The sequence below is a fragment of the Anguilla rostrata genome, chromosome 2 (assembly GCF_018555375.3).
Source record: "Anguilla rostrata isolate EN2019 chromosome 2, ASM1855537v3, whole genome shotgun sequence".
Lineage (NCBI taxonomy): Eukaryota > Metazoa > Chordata > Actinopteri > Anguilliformes > Anguillidae > Anguilla > Anguilla rostrata.
Window position 1 is genome coordinate 35567325 of NC_057934.1, and position 15157 is coordinate 35582481.

General features: G+C 44.0%; 1 protein-coding gene across 1 annotated transcript; it reads left to right on the top strand.

Annotated features, from left to right (window-relative positions):
* The first annotated feature begins 1120 nt into the window (after positions 1-1120).
* kat2a (K(lysine) acetyltransferase 2A) lies at positions 1121-13268 on the top strand. The gene is made up of 17 exons (XM_064321825.1): positions 1121-1413; positions 2387-2510; positions 2979-3124; positions 6348-6437; positions 6548-6729; positions 7226-7417; positions 8672-8778; positions 9355-9465; positions 10392-10528; positions 10728-10936; positions 11253-11379; positions 11474-11584; positions 11879-12022; positions 12263-12377; positions 12472-12508; positions 12941-13004; positions 13109-13268. Exons 1-17 carry the CDS (start codon positions 1195-1197, stop codon positions 13232-13234), a joined length of 2241 nt encoding a protein of 746 aa, XP_064177895.1. The 5' UTR covers positions 1121-1194; the 3' UTR covers positions 13235-13268.
* The last annotated feature ends 1889 nt before the right edge of the window (positions 13269-15157 follow it).

A 15157-nucleotide genomic window follows, 5' to 3' on the forward strand; every position in this document is an offset into this window, starting at 1 on the left:
GATAGGTGCTCTTGGGGGACAGTCTGGCCCATGTGAGGCGATATTATAATATATGGTATGTAGTGGGGGGAAGGGAGGGGGGGCATCTGTAATTTTACCAATAAATATGGAGGGAGGTATCAAGTTAAACGTTGTCTGCTTAATTGCCCTCGTGTACTGAGTTTTAAACTGACATGTCAGTATTTCTCTGTTTTATACACTCCACATGGTCTGGGTAAAAGTCCAGCGGTTAAGTCAGTAATATACCCTTGAATACATGTGGGAGTTGTGTCTACACATGTTTGCTTGCATACTTATTGCAATACCTATTTTGTATGCAACCTTGATGAGGAAGACCAACCCAGTTTACTTACTATTCTATATGCAATGTTTTCAGTCTAGAGCAGACTCTTTAAACAGGGACTGGCAGGTTATTTGCTTTCAGTGAAGCAAACCATAGGGTAGGATGAGTGTACCATTTCTGAATTCTTTACATTCCTCATTTGCTAGTTTTTGGCTGGCCCGCAACAGCGGAGCCAGCCCTACAAACATGAATGTCTGTGACTGAGTGAGTGATGAAGTTACACCATTGGTTGGCCAGTCCAGCCATATACTAGGTTTTGACCTGGTCTTGTTTTACTTGTCTGCAGTCTACTAGGGTCCTGACGAGACCCTTATTACCACATGCAATATCCTATCAGCGTTTCCTTGTCCTGGTTTTGGTCCTTCATTTAAGTAAAAATAAAATAATAGAGTATCAAGTTGAGTTTAGCTTGTATCCAGCGGGTTTTCATTCTGTTCATACACTAATTGAGCAAGTGTTGCATGCGTATACATACAGCAAGAATGTTGAACGCTATACTGTACTGTCCTCTTCAGGCAAATGCTTGTACTGGTCAGTGTACTGGCGTATTTATGAGTTGCAGTGCAAGTCTCTGAAATTCACTTGTTAAGTTTCTTAAATCACTGTTATGCGCATGTTCTAAGTATTGGACACGATTTTTAAAATGCATTTAATCTGCTGAGTTTTCATTTTATATCCATGGCTTCATCACCAACAACGATTCGAGAAGGGTTTAGAGTGAAAGTTGAACACTACAACACCCAAAATGCAGTTCTTTGACGCATGCGAGTTCTTTTATTTTCAGCAAGGAAGGCTAAAGCCCGAATAAACTTTACTGCGTGGAGACGCTGGGAGTAGTGGCGGGTGCTAGAATGGCGGATCCGTCTACACAGGCCTCCTTACAACCCCGGCCTCAACAGACTCAGTCCAGCGGGACAACTGGGTCAAATGCAATGCCTGGATCCGCGAATTGTGATCCAGCCAGGCCGGGTCTTAGCCAACAACAACGGGCCAGTCAAAAGAAAGCGCAAGTTCGAGCGTTTCCACGGGCGAAAAAGCTTGAGAAACTCGGAGTCTTTTCGGCTTGTAAGGTAGCTAGCTGGATAGCCAAAGCACGTCGCGGAGAAATATCTAGACAAGATGGAATAAAAGCTTATCCTCTTATAGAAGCCAACAATAATTCCAGCTAAATATTTTCTAAGAAAATAAAATGCTAGCTAGCTAGTTACTCATACGAATGAAAACTTGCTAATGTTACTAGCTATCTGTAGCCTGAAATCGTACCGATGCGAAATACAATGCGTGCACAACCTGGTTTTCTTCGTAGAGCAGCAGATAATTAGCTTCCTAGTTTTTTTCTGGAATTGTTAGCGCTATTGCTTGCTACTTTGTAATTCTGTATACTGTCATCATGGGTAAAGGTATTGAGACTACAGGCTTGCCAAACTAAAACGTTAAGTGTGAATCTACCACAGTAATTGCACTTCGCTATTTGTTTTTAATGGACTTGTATCCCATAGCCATAGCCTCTTGTCTTATGTTTACTCCCAAATAGTTATCCATTTCAACCTAAATCTATTTTTAGGCTGTCTAGCTTTCTTCTGTACCAGCTGCCGACTGAATGGTAGTCTCTTTCTGTCATTTGCTAGCCTGTTTTTTTGTGAGGTGTACTTAAAACTGGTACCAGATTTACATTTTCAGCATTTAACTTACTGGTGAGGAGAAAAATAAGTCTGACATTACCCAGATGTACATGCAAAGGGCAGAGGATTTACACCTCTAGCATTGATGCATGGTAACTGATACACACAACACAGCCTGTAGTGGTGGCAGTGTGCTGTCTGTGCTTTGTTTCAACCATCATGTGCATTTTAAATTTGGATTATTTATGAAGATTTTTATTAAAAATGTTTTGCAATACTAGTGTTTTCTTGTAATTGTGTTGCATTAGTCACTGATGATTATCTGAAGGTAAGTAAACAATTCAGGTAATTCCAGGAAATCTCTTCACCTTGGAAGCTTTGACTCTTTCCCCTTTGTTTTCTCCTGTATTACTTCCCCCAGGCCAATGACTCATGCAAGTGCAATGGTTGGAAGAACCCTCATCCACCCACTGCCACCCGCATGGACCTCCAGCAGCAAGCGGCAAGCCTGAGTGAGCCATGCCGCAGCTGTGGCCACGCTCTGGGTATGCAGACATAGCATTCTGACATTGAACCCAAGGCACAAGATGGTTGACACTGGGTGGGCTGGTCCTGGATGGGCTTCTTAGGATAGTAACCACCCATGGCCACCAACCACCCTTTCTGTCTCTGTGCTACAACCTCTGTAAAAAAAAATTAAAAAAAAGAAGAAATTTGGTTGTGCTTCAAGAGGACCCCTATTTTTAATTCCGACTGGTGTCGACGTGTTATTGTCACATGAACATAAATATTCATAAATATCACTCAAGTTGTCATTTAAATTTATAAACAGGTAAAATGGTAATTAATGCAATGAATAATTGCAGTTGGCCTTCTTATAAAATGTGACCAGCAGAACCTCTTTGTTAGTTAGTTCTCTTAGTATTAGTTCTCTTAATTACTCTTCTGACAGTTTGAATCCACACTACAAATGTGCCTTCACCTCACCTTTCCACCTTATTCCACTTGTGCAGCGGACCATGTGTCCCACTTGGAGAATGTGTCGGAGGAGGAAATCAACCGACTGCTGGGCATGGTAGTGGACGTGGAGAATCTCTTCATGTCCGTCCATAAGGAGGAGGACACTGACACCAAGCAGGTCTACTTCTACCTCTTCAAGGTGTGTGTAGTCTCTTTCATTATTCTATTGGCTGACCTTTCTCTAAGTTGCACTTAGTCTAGTTGCTCCAGCCATATACACTATCATTCACGTTCCTCTAAGTTACATTTAGTCCAGCAGCGTACACTGTCCTTCACATTCCTCTAACTTACATTTAGTCCAGCAGTATACACTGTCCTTCTCATTCCTCTAACTTACATTTAGTCCAGAAGTATACACTGTCCTTCAAATTCCTCTAAGTTACATTTAGTCCAGCAGTATACACTGTCCTTCACATTCCTCTAACTTACATTTAGTCCAGAAGTATACACTGCCCTTCTCATTCCTCTGTTGCATGTATTCCAGCAGTATACACTGTCCTTCACATTCCTCTAAGTTACATTTAGTTCATCAGTATACACTGTCCTTCACATTCCTCTAAGTTACATTTAGTTCATCAGTATACACTGTCCTTCACATTCCTCTAAGTTACATTTAGTTCATCAGTATACACTGTCCTTCACATTCCTCTAAGTTACATTTAGTCCAGCAGTATACACTATAGCTGTGACGGTATGGATTTTTTCTTACCACGATGAAAAAGCAACGTATCCCCGCAGTTCAGCGATTTATCGCCAAGAAAAATAAATTAATTAATTAATGTAGACTAACTATGTTGCGATGGCACACATCAGGGACCATTAATCTGTTGTTAGGAGCCAGACAAGCATGTTTGTGTGCTCATTCTCCAGGGAAATGCCCATTCTACAATCTACACTTTGATTAATGTTTTTTGAACCAATGGTATTCCAGAAAAGTGGGAAAAAATACCTCCCCCGTAAAGGGACACCTCGGCCTTTTAACAGTTCTAAAATCAATGCGCTACAAAATCCAGCATTCTGAAGCAGTTAAAAAAGCAACATTTTTCTTTCGATTTTGAAATGTTGTTACGTCCCGTCCCCTTCTCAGTGTCCAATTTCGCAATAGATGGCAACGTTGAATCACGGTTCTAGTTACTGGCTTCATTTAGGGATGCCAACCATCCTGCAAAATACAGAATTGTCCCTTATTTGGACAGCAGAATAGGCGTTCCGTATTAAGGCCTAACTCATGGCTACGGGATGCATTTTCATCCGTATGTTTGTGAACGATTCAGTTTGTAGTAACCGCTGTTTTGAATACAATTCAGTAGTTAGCAAGCTAGCTAGCCGGGATAACAAGCATGCTGTGAGACCATTCTGACCTAGAACCCAGAATTTTAATATTGGCTAGGTGACAAGTGACGGCAAACCAATCATAAAGCTAACTGGCATTCAAACCCAGTTTCAGAGTGTCTTGGAAAAATGCAATGTCTGTACTGCGAGACCGCAACATTTTAAAAAGCAAGACAGCTAAGGAGATTAATTTGATTGAGTTATGGTTTCATGTAGTTTTCTTAAATAATGTAATGACAAAATGACCAAAATTGGTGCTAATTGTATGGTATAAAACAGAAGGAACTATTTTTTCTTGATAGAATCATTGTTTATCCAAAGCGCTTTACAATTGATGCCTCTCATTCACCCATTCACACACACACTCACACACCAACGGTAAAAGGCTGCCATGCAAGGTACCAATCAGCTCGTTGGGAGCAATTAGGGGTTAGGTGTCTTGCTCAGGGACACTTCGACACGCCTAGGGCAGGGTATCGAACCGGCAACCCTCCGACTGCCAGACAACTGCTCTTACTTCCTGAGCTATGTCGCCCCAGAGTTTTGTTTGACAACGGTAAAATAATATGCCCAGACGCCCGCGGAAGAATATTTCACTTTCAGCTGATTAAATCTATAAAAATCAATAAATATAAAAGTAACCATATATAGTCATTGTTGGTAACCCGTTGTATAAGTGGAATGAACCCCTCTGGGCTGTCCCGTTATTGGAAAATAATATACTTGGGGGCTGGTTAAGAGACCCTCAGCTTCGCCTCGGCCGCATCACCACCCCTGTCGTACATGTAAGGAGTAAACCACGACGGGCTGTCCCATTATTGGAAAACCCTCTGAAATGGGTTTTGAATGCCAGCAAGCTTTATGATAGTGTGACGTCCGGGGGCTGTTCCAGCAGGCTGCTCCGGCAGCTCCCAGAATGCATGGCGCACAGACTTTTGTAAATGGTTCGTGTGGGACTATAAATTGTAAATACGTGTAAAAAGTGAATTTATCGTGTGTAAATATGTGTTCTTGTGCTAGCTGTATTGTATTTGTTGCTTTTAGTTTAGTTTTATGTCTGTTACTCCAAGCAAACCAGCGGTGCTGTACGGGGGGCTTCTCTGCTGTTCGCTATGCTGAAGTCCGAATCTGACGATTGTCTTACTTCCTGTTTTATTCCTCAATAAAGTTTCATTGAGTTTTGAACTGCTTACACTGTCTCGCTACAATAGCTTTGGTCTCTCTTGTTACCTAGCCTATATAAAAATTATTGGTTTTAGGACAGAATGGTGTCCCAGCTAACTAGCTAGCTGACTATTGAATTGTCTTCAAAACAGCGGTTACTATAAATGCAATCGTTCACAAAAATATGGATATGGATGAAAATGCGTCCCCTAGCCATGAGTTCAATACGCAACACCTATTCTGTTATCCAATGATTCCGATTTGCGAGATGTGTAAATAAAGCTAGCAACAGTAACTAGAAATGTGATTCAACCAGCAACATTAATCTCAGTGATCACATGACCTCCTATGTATGCTCCTTCACTTATGTACATTCAATGTACATTATCACAATTTTATGTACATATTCATCAGCACTCCTGCACTTTATATGGTAATGCAAAAGTATTGCGAGGGAACGCAAAAGTAGCAAAAAAATTTTTTAATTCCCACCATGACCCTTAGGGGGCTCTGTATTTTTTTCATCCAGTCCAGGTTTTTTTCCTTCCAGTCCAGTTTTTTTTTCCCTTCCAGTCCAGTTTTTTCCTTTCCAGTCCAGGTTTTCTTTTCTTCCAGTCAAGGTTTTTTTTTTTTTATTTTTTATTTTTTTTTAATCTCGCAACAAGTTATTTCTCAGTAAAAGGACACCTCGGCCTTTTAACAGAATTGGTTCATGTAATCACATGACATAACACCTCCAATTTACCGAGCCACATTCTATTTTAGTTGATAACCCTAGGATTACTATATGGCAGTATGATGGATTTTGGCCTTGTAGCATTGTAGCCTTGCATTTCTTTTCTGACCACATCCTTCCCTCTGCACAGCTGCTCAGGAAATGTATCCTGCAGATGAGCCAGCCCATAGTGGAGGGGTCCCTGGGGAGCCCCCCCTTTGAGAAGCCCAATATTGAGCAGGTGAAGCTGCCACTTTACGTCCAGCGTCTGAAAATATTCATAGAAATCACCAGCCTTGTTCTTGCAGGCCGGCTAATGCGGCTGGGCTGATGTGTGTCTTGGGTTTCCAGGGAGTGTTGAACTTTGTCCAGTACAAGTTCAGCCACTTGCCACCCAAAGAGAGGCAGACCATGTTTGAGCTTTCCAAGATGTTCCTCCTCTGCCTCAACTACTGGAAGCTGGAGACGCCCACGCAGTTTCGCCAGCGCTCCCAGAAGGACGACGGCACGGCCTATAAGGTGGACTACACCAGGTGTGTGAAGAGCGCCCTCACCTCACAACGTTGGCCCTCCACACATCTGTGTTCACCCTGACCTGGATTCAGATGACATTGGTCCTTATCTTTGACTAAAAAAGTAAAAAAATATATATATTGTCTCTAAAATATGTGAATGTAATCTACTGTATGTCCAACCTCACAACTACCCAACTATAATAAAGCAGGAGCCACTGTGGTGTACAGCCAATGTAGTCACAGTTAAAGTTTGGGGTCGTGTAAATTTGAACGTTCATTTGGGATTGTAAAGTTTGTAAGTGTGTTGATGAAACCGATATTTCGGTATTGTGTCCCTTTAAGGCAGGGCTTTGCTTGTTCCTGTCGGTGCTGGTTATGGCGAGTTAGGTTCATCAGTTAGGTTTTGTGGGTAATGTACTGTACCCTAACGTGTGTACGCACTGTGTTTATCTCTCTGTGGCTGTCTGGGTGTGCCCGCGCCCGTACCCACGCCCGTGCCCGCGCCGGCCCCCAGGTGGCTCTGCTACTGCCACGTGCCGCAGAGCAACGACAGCCTGCCGCGCTACGAGACCACGCACGTGTTCGGCCGCAGCCTGCTCAAGTCCATCTTCACCGTCACGCGCCGGCAGCTGCTGGAGAAGTTCCGCGTGGAGAAGGACAAGCTGCTCCCCGAGAAACGCACCCTCATACTCACGCACTTCCCCAAGTGAGCCTCGCCAGCCCGGCTCCACAGAATGGGCACTGAACCCTGAATGGTCCTGAATCTTGTGTTTCTGTGAGGCCTTTTGTGAGGTTGCAGCATGTTCATTTAGCGCCTAATATTCTTTATCTTTTATGGTTTCTCATATTTTATGGGTGGAGCATTGCTGCAGTTTCTGAGCAGTGGCATGCTTCCCTAGTCATAAAATGCTAGCGGCGTGCCTCTGTTCCTGTAATCAGGAACACCACTACTCAGTATGCATCTGACCCTCACATTAGCAACTATTGGCAACTACCTCTGTCACTAATGCAGGTTTTATTCTGATTTTCTGCAGTTGGAATATTAAAATTTGAGCTGCATTGCCAAGTGCTTGCTGTTGCATTCTCAAGTCTAAATTAAGTCTTGAGCAGTCACTCGGTGACAGGCAATGCATTATTGATGACTGAAGAGATGGTGAACCAGTGTAACACTGAGTAGTTGTTTGTTTTACCTAATTGTCATTTGTAGCATATCTGCAGCCTCAATATAACCATCTAGTTAATTTTAGAGAGATTTAGTAAGCAGGTTATGGATTATCATCTATCAATCCCCATCCTGGGTTTAGGCTTATTGCTGGCTAGCCATGAAAGTAACTTCTACCAGCTGACTAACAGATGTGAATGAAGGTCAGCTAGCCAGCTAGATTAGTTTGCTTAATATTCATTTTTGATTTGATGTTGGGTGTAATTAGGTAGCATGGGATAACAGGGATTCATTGCCAGTTATCAGATTGATAGTTTGTTATTCACAAATTGGAGTGATTCAATGTAAAGTCTTCTTGACCTTGATGCTATAATTGTTTTCTGTTGTCAGATAAGCAGTGTCTTGCATTTTTTAGTAAGTAATTAAAGAAGCATTGGGCCCTTGGGCCACCCTGCTTATGGGCAATGTCCGAGGGCCCAACCTTCCCTTGGGGAAATGCTTTGTATATTAGCTGCATGACGTGCATTTGGGTGACGTATTGCAGCTGTGATATGTCTGAGTAATGCAGTGTTCATTTTCCTGAGGTTGTATTCATTTCCTAAGTGCTCCATGATGTTCTGGTTAGAGGTATGGGCGAGATGGCCTTTCCTTTCCACAGGGCAGTTTAGATTTGGTCCTCTTGACACTACATTCTCCATTTCTGACCATATGGGCCTGTTTAATCATGGATCCATAAGGGGAATAGTGAGCTTAAAGTTGTGCGGAAGGCACATTGTGAGTTCTGAGCCCTGGTTTCAGGTTCCTGTCCATGCTGGAGGAGGAGATATATGGGGAAAACTCGCCCATCTGGGAGGCAGACTTCACCATGCCTGCTTCTGAGGGAGCGCAGCTGGGACATCCCACAGGTGACCTAGCGCGGATTCTACAGTCCATATCAGCTGTTATCCTCAACCAGGCCAAAAGACGGTTGAGCCAAGTGTCTTAGACAAGTTTAGGAATCATGTTCCCTGTGCTTTAGGCTGGTTTTAGGTGCCCCTGGAATCAATTGATCAGAATTGAGCTGTTAAATCTATAATGAACTTCACATCTCACTTCAACAGTTAGATGAATTGGAAGTGTCTGATATTCAGCTGACAGCGTTGCTTATTCCACCTGCACAAAAGTTGAATTAATTGTGCAATTAATAACAAGCTTACAAGAATAATATTGTAAAGGTATTTTACACTTTTTTTTCTACTTGGAACAAAAGCCACTATGTTCAGTGGGTGTTAGATCACATTATTATTAGTATTATTTTTTTTTTAATTTAAATAAATATTTGTTGCCCAACATGGAGCTGTGATGCTACTGCTATAGATAGTTAACGTGTACGTGCGTGTGCGTGCATGCATGTGTGTGTGTACGTGCGTGTACGTGCGTGTGCGTACGTGCGTGTGCGCATGTGTGTACGTGTGTGTTCATGTATGTGTTTTTCCTTGCAGTGATCAGCCCAGCCGCTGTGTCCAGCACTCCTGCTTTCACCAAGAGCAACAGCTGCAGCTCCTCCCTGGGCACCATCAGCCTGGACACTGTGGTGGCAGAGCCCAAGACCGGTATGCACATATGCACAGTAGTATCTGGTTATGCCATGGACATGTCTGTGTTAACATATGGTACTGTTGGCAGAAAGTGCAGCGTAAATCATTTCATATTTTTGCCATGTGTCCCTTTTGCAGGAAGCAAAATAAAAACACACGTTAAAACGTTTCTTGTAATTACAAATTATTATAAACAATATTCTTTTTTTTTTGTAATTGCATGACTGGGAATTTGAACAATAACTGAATTATAAATCATTTAAGCTAGAGCACGACATACTCATTTTCTGACCAAATATGTACTACTGCATGTATGTCATACGTTTATTGTTTTTATTTGTAAAATGTGGATTTTTTCTAAAAATGTGCAAGGTCCCACAATGCTCAAACACAAGTGTGGCTCACTTGAACTTAATGTGTTCATATATACAGACAGCTGGTGTGATTAATTAATTGATTAGTTTGTTTACTTATTTGCTTGCTTGTTTATTTTTTTCCCTGTTCAGGTTGTATCATTGCAACATAAATGCATAAATGCCCATTGAGTTTGTGTCATAAATGCTTGGGTCAGAGTAATCGTGCTGCAGTTCCTAAACGCTGTCTCAGTTAATTATCATTAATGGCCTAATAATTTGAGTGAGTGTAGCTGAGAGTGCCTGAGTTGGCAAAACTGCCAGCATCACACAGGAGGGGGGGAGCTGAGCCATTCTGTTTGTAAGCAGTCATTTTCAGCTCTGGAACTTACCTTGATCTGTTTTGCCAATGCAGCGAGTCCAAGTCAGTGCTGTTGAAATATGGGGATTGATATGCTGTTTGTTTGCTGCCGTATGTCATATTAGCGCCTGTGAAGTAGACGGGTTGAGCACACCTATACCGAATTACCGTTGCCTAATTTCTGTACCCGCGTGTGAGCGCGACCTGAGCTTCTCTTCTTTCCGCAGGAGAGAAACGGAAGCTTCCGGAGGCCCTGACGCTGGAAGACGCAAAGCGGATCCGGGTCATGGGAGACATCCCCATGGAGCTGGTGAACGAGGTCATGATGACCATCACCGACCCTGCCGCCATGCTGGGCCCTGAGGTCAGTACTGGCGCGACTGGAGCTCCTCACAGCTACTGAAACCACATCAGTTTGTTTTGCTTCTTTGCAAGTGCTTGTCTTGAAAGTTTGTTGCCGTCTTTAGCACGATCGAAGCATGCAGAGCAAACTCCCTGCCAAGTTGACTGGCGTGTCGGTCAGGGTAGCGTTAGTGATGCGTTGGAACTCCTCCCTCTCTCAGACCAGTTTGCTGTCGGCCAACGCGGCACGGGATGAGACGGCAAGGCTGGAGGAGAGGCGGGGAATCATCGAATTCCACGTCATCGGGAACTCGCTCTCCCAGAAATCCAACAAGAAGATCCTGATGTGGCTGGTGGGTTTGCAGAACGTCTTCTCCCACCAGCTACCCCGCATGCCTAAGGAGTACATCACCAGGCTGGTGTTTGATCCGTGAGTACTGTACTCCTCACTACCATGCAGCCCTTCAGGACATCCCCACGCTGAACCTGGATCAGTGTGTTCACCACTCACTACATTACCATGCAGCCCTTCAGTACATCACCACACTGATCCTGGGTCAGTGAGTTCACCGCTCACTACATTACCATGCAGCCTGTGAGTACACCACAGGCTGGTGATGCAACAAAAAGGAAAAGGCCTCAGCCATTTCTCCTTAAGCATTTCAACAGCTCTGTTACTGTAAATACATAAAAAAGTCTTGCGAAAGCTTGGGTTTTGTAAAAGTGTGTCTTGCCTCTGTCCTCAGGAAGCACAAGACCCTGGCCCTGATAAAAGATGGCCGTGTCATAGGAGGGATCTGCTTCAGGATGTTCCCCACTCAAGGCTTCACGGAGATCGTCTTCTGCGCCGTCACCTCCAACGAGCAGGTCAAGGTACGGGCGCGCCCGCCTCCCGCCGTGCCGCCGCCGCGGAAAAGGCGTGACGATGCAACCGAGAGAGAACGCCGGCCTTTGTGCTTCGTTTCAGGGCTACGGGACCCACCTGATGAACCACTTAAAGGAGTATCACATCAAGCACAGCATCCTGTACTTCCTCACCTACGCCGACGAGTACGCCATTGGCTACTTCAAGAAGCAGGTACGGAAGGGCGGGGCTCGCGCTCCTCCTTTAGTCCGAGATCGCTCAGAAATGGCGGCAGTGTAGTACGATGGCTAAGGAGTTGGTCTTGTAACCTAAAGGTCGCAGGTTCGATTCCCCGGTAGGACACTGCCGTTGTACCCTTGGGCAAGGTACTTAACTTGTACTTAGCATTGCTCCGGTATATATCCAGCTGTAATTGGATACAATGTAAGTCGCTCTGAATAAGAGCGTCTGCTAAATGCCTGTAAAACTAAAACTAAACGATTGCGCTGTGGCTTTGCTCCTCCTCAGGGTTTTTCCAAAGATATCAAAGTGCCAAAGAGCCGCTACCTGGGGTACATCAAGGACTACGAGGGGGCGACCCTGATGGAGTGCGAGCTCAATCCCAGAATCCCCTACACGGAACTCTCTCACATCATCAAGAGGCAGAAAGAGGTGACTCTTAGTGGCTAGCTTGCACTTAACAGATTGGGCTGCTTCTTTTATGTTGTCATGTGGAGAAAAGTGGCTTTTCAAAGATGGCTTCTCTAAAATGGCAACAAAGGGCCCTGCATCTCTTGTTGTCGCACGTGTGAAAATGAGCGGATCGTCTCTACCTCACAGCGATGCGCGCGGCAGCGCACGGAGCGCAGCTCCTCGATTCGTTCCTCACGGGCGTCCTCCTGGTGCTTTCAGATCATCAAGAAGCTGATCGAGAGGAAGCAGAGCCAGATCAGGAAGGTGTATCCGGGCCTGACCTGTTTCAAAGAGGGCGTGCGGCAGATCCCCGTGGAGAGCATACCTGGCATCCGTAAGCTCCTGCATGGGTCATTGGGTGCGGATTTGGTGCGGCTCTTCGCCTGATTGGTCACATTGCTGTTTTTTTTTTTTTCTTCCCCCCCCAGGCGAGACTGGATGGAAGCCTAGTGGGAAGGAGAAATGGTGAGTAATCGGTAGATATTAATCTCTGCATTAATGTGTACTTGTTAATAAATTGCTCCATGTCAACTGTTGTATTTATGTGGAGTGGAGTGACAAAGCATTTTACATTAGAAGGATGGGTAATGATAGATTCTTAGGCTAATAGGGTTCTACTCTCAAGAACCAATGTTGATAAACCTTGCTGTAGATTGTTCAGTGGATATAAAGGCTTTCTTCTGGAAAATTCAGAGTAGCTTCATTTCCTTACAAAAGAAAAAAATTGAAATGACTTGACCTCAAAAAATCTCAAAACCAATGTTGATAAACCTTGCTGTAGATTGTTCAGATGGATTAAAGTGCTTCTTCTGAAAATTGAAGAATGCTTCATTTCTAAAAAGAAAAAAATTAAATGCTTGACCTCAAACTAAAAAGATTAAAATATCTGGTTTGCAGCAAGGAGTTGAAAGATCCTGACCTTCTGTACAACATGCTGAAGAACCTGCTTGCTCAAATTAAGGTAGGACTACAACGCTGCTCTTTGGTGGGTGTGGCTGGGACTCTATCCATATACGCAGTGAACCTGGCTGGCGGTATGACTCACCCGCGGGAACTGTTTTTCAGACACACCCGGACGCCTGGCCCTTCATGGAGCCTGTGAAGAAAGCAGAGGCCCACGATTACTACGAAATCATTCGCTTTCCCATTGGTAAGATTGTCTTGTCCTTGCTCGGTCCCCATTTTCATTAGCCCAGAGTCCTGCCCGTTAGCCATTTCTGTGTCCCCCGCCTCCCACCCGTTGGGCCTGACGGACGGCTGAAGAATGCACTCGTGACCAACTCTTCCGCGACCTGAACGATCATCACCACGCCGGTACAACCCGGCAGCGAGTACTGCAGGTGCGCCAACACCCTGGAGAAGTTCTTCTACTTCAAGCTGAAGGAGAGCGGGCTAATCGACAAGTGAGGCCCGGGCACCGCCCACAGAAAAAAAAATGACGGCAAAAAAAAAAGGCAAGAGGAGCAGGAGCAGGCTGGGTCCCACAGAACTGCATAACAGACCATTTGGTTTACAGAACCCGTTAGGTGCCACGGAATGAGCAGTAGGGGAAGAAGAACAATAAAATGTGACAGTAAAAGGGAGTGTGACGTCCTTTCGCTTTGTGTGAATGGTGGGCATTTGAATCTGTAAAGGACACACAATTGTCATGAGTAACAAATTACTTGTTTTTTTTTTTTTTCCCCACACTCTGCAGATGTCATTTGTTTCCACCTCCAGTATAGGTAAACACCCTGCTAATTGTGCACTGTGGCGTGTTATATTGTAATGTTTACCCCCTGTTGACCCGGTGATGAACCTTGCTGACTGGCACCTGTTTCATGTGAGCTGAAGGTTAAACTTCTTGTCGTCAGTGACAAATGCGGTTTGTGTACCGCTGAATTTGGAGCCGGGGGACTGAAGGCATTCAGAAACAGGGTCCTGTGAAATAGGACACGTGTACATACTTGATGCATAATGCAAAGAGCCGTTACTTGAAATGTAGCTCACTTTGACATCTGCTGTCAGACTGTATGTATGCATACTGTAGATATCTACAGGAACGGGCTGGATGTGCGGTGTGGTTTTGGTGGTATTCTTGTAGTATTGAAAACAAAGAATACTAGAGCAGAGGATGCAAGGATTCTTTGTCACGTTCTGCATCACGCCTTGGCTGGTGGAGTTCGGACAAAACTTTCTTCTTTTTACATCACGTTGTGCCCCGTTATGTAGGAACAAGATGTGATCCCATGGAACATTTCACGTTGTGACACATGGGCCAGTTGGATTTGTTTTCGGTTTTTTTATTTATTATTACAAAAATCCCATAAAATCCTTGGTACCCCTTCATTTTGCTTTGTCAAGGACGAAAAGTAATTGTGTTGCAAGCAGGACTACTGAGGAATGAGGAGAATACATCACCTTTCTCATTAAACTTATTTCACACCAATGCATTGACCTTAAATTCGTTACAGGTATTTACAAGATGCAAGCTAAACTGTAAAACCTAATTGGTATTCAGAACCTTCATGGACCTTCAGCCCGTCCGTTATTGTTTCTGTTCTTCTGTGATTTGTTCAAGGACCACTCTGCTCTCTGAATGGCTGTTTGTGGAGTTGTGAATTGGTTTTTGCAGTATCCGTAAAAAGGTTTAAAAAGAACGTACTGTGGAATACATTCTTTTTACTGACCAGTTACATGGCCTTTTCCTTTGATGTGCGCTTACCCGTATTGATTTTGTTTCTGTATTTACAATGTGTTACAGTTATTGTGTTGTTGCGAGTGTGTGTTGGTTAAAAACCGAGTTTTCTCTTTAAACACAGCCCAAAATAGGTGGGGCTGCTTACTTATAATGTTCCTTTGATACCGGGACTAATTTGCCTCGGCAAGGTTCAACCCCCCCCCACCATTACTCTGAACTATACAGTAACTGCAACTTCCAACCTCTTCCAGTGGACATTTTGTTGGGGTGAAAACAAACGCACAAACTAAGGCTTGGCTAAAATTCCAACTCAACAGTGAACCGCAATCGTGCTTCATGATGCATGCTGTTATCCATGAACGCAGTAGGTATCGGCATGTCATAAATGGTTATGTTATTATTGTGTTAAAACTGCCAGCTTCACAGAATTGCAT